This window comes from Teleopsis dalmanni, chromosome 2 (assembly GCF_002237135.1).
Source record: "Teleopsis dalmanni isolate 2A chromosome 2, ASM223713v2, whole genome shotgun sequence".
Taxonomy (NCBI): Eukaryota; Metazoa; Arthropoda; class Insecta; order Diptera; family Diopsidae; genus Teleopsis; species Teleopsis dalmanni.
In genome coordinates, this window is record NC_051847.1 from 95685966 (window position 1) to 95690078 (window position 4113).

General features: G+C 29.9%; 1 protein-coding gene across 1 annotated transcript in view; it reads right to left on the minus strand.

Annotated features, from left to right (window-relative positions):
• Positions 1-2328: 2328 nt before the first annotated feature.
• Positions 2329-4113, minus strand: part of LOC119682064 (sodium/potassium-transporting ATPase subunit beta-1-interacting protein) — a 135523-nt gene continuing 133738 nt past the window's right edge. Inside the window, exon 7 of the mRNA XM_038095410.1 lies at positions 2329-3769. Coding sequence (XP_037951338.1) covers positions 2562-3769 — 1208 coding nt within the window. The 3' untranslated portion in view covers positions 2329-2561. The remainder of the gene's footprint in view (positions 3770-4113) is intronic.

Genomic DNA, 4113 nt, shown 5'->3' on the forward strand with positions numbered 1-4113 from the left:
ATGTAATCGTCTTGTAAGATTCATGTTTCGTGCTCTACAAATCCTTTCTGTAAATTATAGAAGATATATCTCAGTAAACTCTTAAATTTTATGAAAACCTATAGGTAGTCTTACAATTAATTTATTAATTATTTCTTAAATAATACTAAATTAATTCACTGGATCTATATGAGTTTAAATATCTATGGATTTTCATCCTAACCTAATCTAATACATTAATAATTTTAAAACAAATACTGACACATATAATATAAAATTGAAGCAATGCAAAATTTTTCATTATCTAATGTTTCACATAATTTGGAATATAGAGTATGTTATTAGTCTTTCCAAGTCATTGAAGACAAAAGGCATAGTATATGGTATAATTTCGATAATTCAAAGAAATTAAAATTAATGACGTATAAATAGAAAAATGTATAATATGTATATATATAGTCAGACCCTTAAACTTTACCCCACTCTCATCCCTCCCTCTGGCTACATGCCTGAATGTAGCTAAAAATAATTTATTATGACTTGTAACGAATATTTAAATTTCGATAGTCAAACTTAAGTGAAGGAAATAAAAACTCCAGTTATGATCATAATACTTAAAAGAGAAAAACGAATTAATGAGGTATCTTTATATGTTATAGGACAATCTCCTTAAAAACGGCTGCAACCTATTATTAAAAATAAAAATCTAATTCCAATGCATTAACCTCAATTTCGCAAAAGTTACTCAACTATTGACAAAGTTCACACAGGTTTTTATATGTAATTACATCTACCATGGAAACAGAAACAAATGATCTGCGGATTTTTTTGTTAAATCAGAAGGTCATGTCAAAAAGTTGTCACAGAAATCAAAATTAAATCTATCAAAACAATATAGTAAAGTACCCTTATCGTACCTCTAGTACCTATACTTTCAAGATACGAGAATGCTTACACTAGCCTTAAAAATATAATTGCTGGTCTGACCATATATTGCATCACTTATGTATTCAATAAATCGCCAATCGTCTTATAATTTTAAACTATATTGTTAATTAATTTGTTTAATTGTCTGAGTACTACGCTTGATGCATAATTGCGATGGAAGGCGCACCTTCAAAAAAAAAGGAATAATTTGACTTCAGATTACACAAAATTAGTCAACCAGTTGAGGTTAGACTGGGCGAGTAAAATGATCAGGTATTTGTTTATCATTCATTCGACGTGGAGTTACGTATTCATCACCGGGTGCTAAAATTCACCGCTTCCAAAGTAAAGTACTGCGAATTGTAGTTCATACACCCTTCCAGACATCGTGATCGCCATCGTGACATGCGATTTGTTACCAATGTGACGAAAGAATATAGCATAGGCGACATCAGAATTGCGTGGTCTCTTTCATTACCGAGTTATAAAAATAAATAAATTATAAATAAATAATAAAAATAAATAAATTATAAATAAATAATAAAAATAAATAAATTATAAATAAATAATAAAAAACAAAAAATAAATCTCATTAATAATGATGATGTAATAATGATGTAACTTATAAATAAATCTCTCTTGACTCATCCCACTTCTCAAGTAGGTCTTAATCAATTTTAACTTTGAGAAGCTTCCTTCATGATGAGATGCTTTTTATCGTTGATTGAGTCTAGTGAGGGATCTTAAAAGCTGAAGTTTTTCATACAAAAGGATAAATGTAGTCGTTTTTACCTTCCCGAAGTATTATACCTAAATGTCTTCTCATTTGATATAAATGTTATTTAGTATATCACTTATCCTTGATGAGTGTGATGAAATGTGGGGTATTAATTTACATAAATAAAAACAGAAGGGTTTATAAAGGTGTTCACCTTTCTAGCGAAACGTGCAAAACCTTATGAGCTATACCAAAAATAAAAGAAAAAGATATATGCATAATTAAGAGAAAAACAAAATGCTTAAGTTGTTACTTGTTTATTTTAAAATGTAATTTACATCAATTATTTGTTTAAGTTTAAATGTTTTTTAATATACCTAAATATATTTAAATTTCATATTAATGAGAATTCAATTTATTTGTTTATTAAAAGAAAACTTAAGCACTAATATAGCGATTTTGAAATATTTACACAATTGCTTTGGCTTTACAAATAAATACATTAAATAAAAGTTAAAGCTTAAATAAAAAATAATAATATTAAATTACTTAATTATTAATTATAAGCCTTACAGTTAGAAACTTGTTGAACAAGTAGCAAAATTGTTTATATCGGAAGCAATTTATTTTATTATAATTTATTTATTTAAATTTCTCAATTACTTAATAATAATTTCTAACCACTTTGCATGGTATATGTTAAGTTATAGTTCATTTCACTTTAAAGAGGAGATCAACACATTTTGTCGATTTTTTTCTAATAAACTTTTATTAACTTGTAATAATAGTTAAGACAATAATTGTACTAGGATTACATTAAGTAAAAATAAAATAAATAAGCATATATTGATTTCTGTGTAGTATTAACGTAATCAAAATTAAATCTATATTGTATTTAATGAAACGTATGGACGGTTTTGCAATTATTTTATATTTTTCACATCGTTGTCTCCGAGTCTGGAGGCGTATGATAATTGAGATTATATGCTGGTGGTCCACTATTGAGAAAAGCCATTGAACGAATACTCTCACGAGAGTTGGTGAATGGTATGTTTTGTGGCAAATTACTAGAATAATTTGGAGATGGCGGAGGCAATGGCAATTGCTGCTGACTGTTAGATTGCACTTGTTGATGCAATGGATGTTGTTGATACAGTGGTGGCGTAGAAGGCGCTACATGTTGCGGTAGTTGTTGGTGCTGCTGCTGCTGTTGCTGATGTTGATGTTGATGCTGTGTTACACCAGTTAACCCGGCAAAAACATTTTCTGTTGCCGAGGTGTTTGCTAAATAAGAAGAAGCTGGACGTGTACCATGAAAATTTGAATAACTTGAACGTACGGATGGTGGACGATTGTTGTAAAGCTCATCGACGTGTTCCACATCATTAAGATTTGTTGTTGAATGTTGATATGTCGGATTATAATGACCAGCAATTGTGGGTGTAAGTAATGTTGGTGAAGCAGGCTCTTCAGCGACAATCGGTGATTGCGAATTTGATTGCCATGCCTGTTGAAATAAACCGGATTGGCCATTTGTGTTATAATATATAGGATCTGGAGGTATATTTTTACGAAAACTATGATAGTGGTTGTTGTTAGTCTTTGTCAAACTACCTCCAGCCAACATGTTATTAGTAATGCTACCCGCATTACTTATAATATCCTGATTTAGGTTTTGTAAATTTGTCTCTGTTAAGGCTGAATTCTCCTTGTGATGATGAAATGATCCAAATTGTTTAATTTGCTGTTGCTGCTGTTGGTGATGATGATGATGGTGATGTTGTAATTGTTGCTGTTGGTCTAACAGTTTAGTAACTGGATTTTGTTGATATTTACGACGTGAACTACGCACGCTGCTGCGTGAATTGGTACCACTGCCACTAGCTCCACTATTAGCATGACTACGTCTACTTGTGGTGGAAGTGCGATTATTTGTTCCGCGTGCCATAACTGAACGACGTTTAACACGACGTGGTGTCATCATAGGTTTAGGACTCAATTTACTACCGTCACGATCGTGCATTTGGTCGTCATAGTCAAGAATTGTATCCGCAGCAGCACGGCTACGTATCGTATCGATACTAGGTCCAAACTCAATTGAGTATAATGATTGACGATGTTTCGATTTCTTATTAACATGCTTTACTGTGGAATAAAAAGAAATATACGATATTTTAGAACAATTTTTATTAAGTTTAATATAATATTTTTTATTATTTAAGCAAAAATATATGTATAGCAATTTACCTGGGAGTTTGCAAGTGCATTCATTAGTAATAAGAAGGAAATTTATTAGTTAACAAAAATATACAATTTACTTTGTTATTAAAAATATATTAAATAAAGTTAAATTATGTCTAATAATCTACGTTTTTAATTCGATTTTTTATTATCTATTAATTCGTATAACTGCGCAAAAAATCTTTCAAAAATAAAGTATTGTAAAAAGACAAATTCTAGAACCAATTAAAAATATTAATTTATTGAGC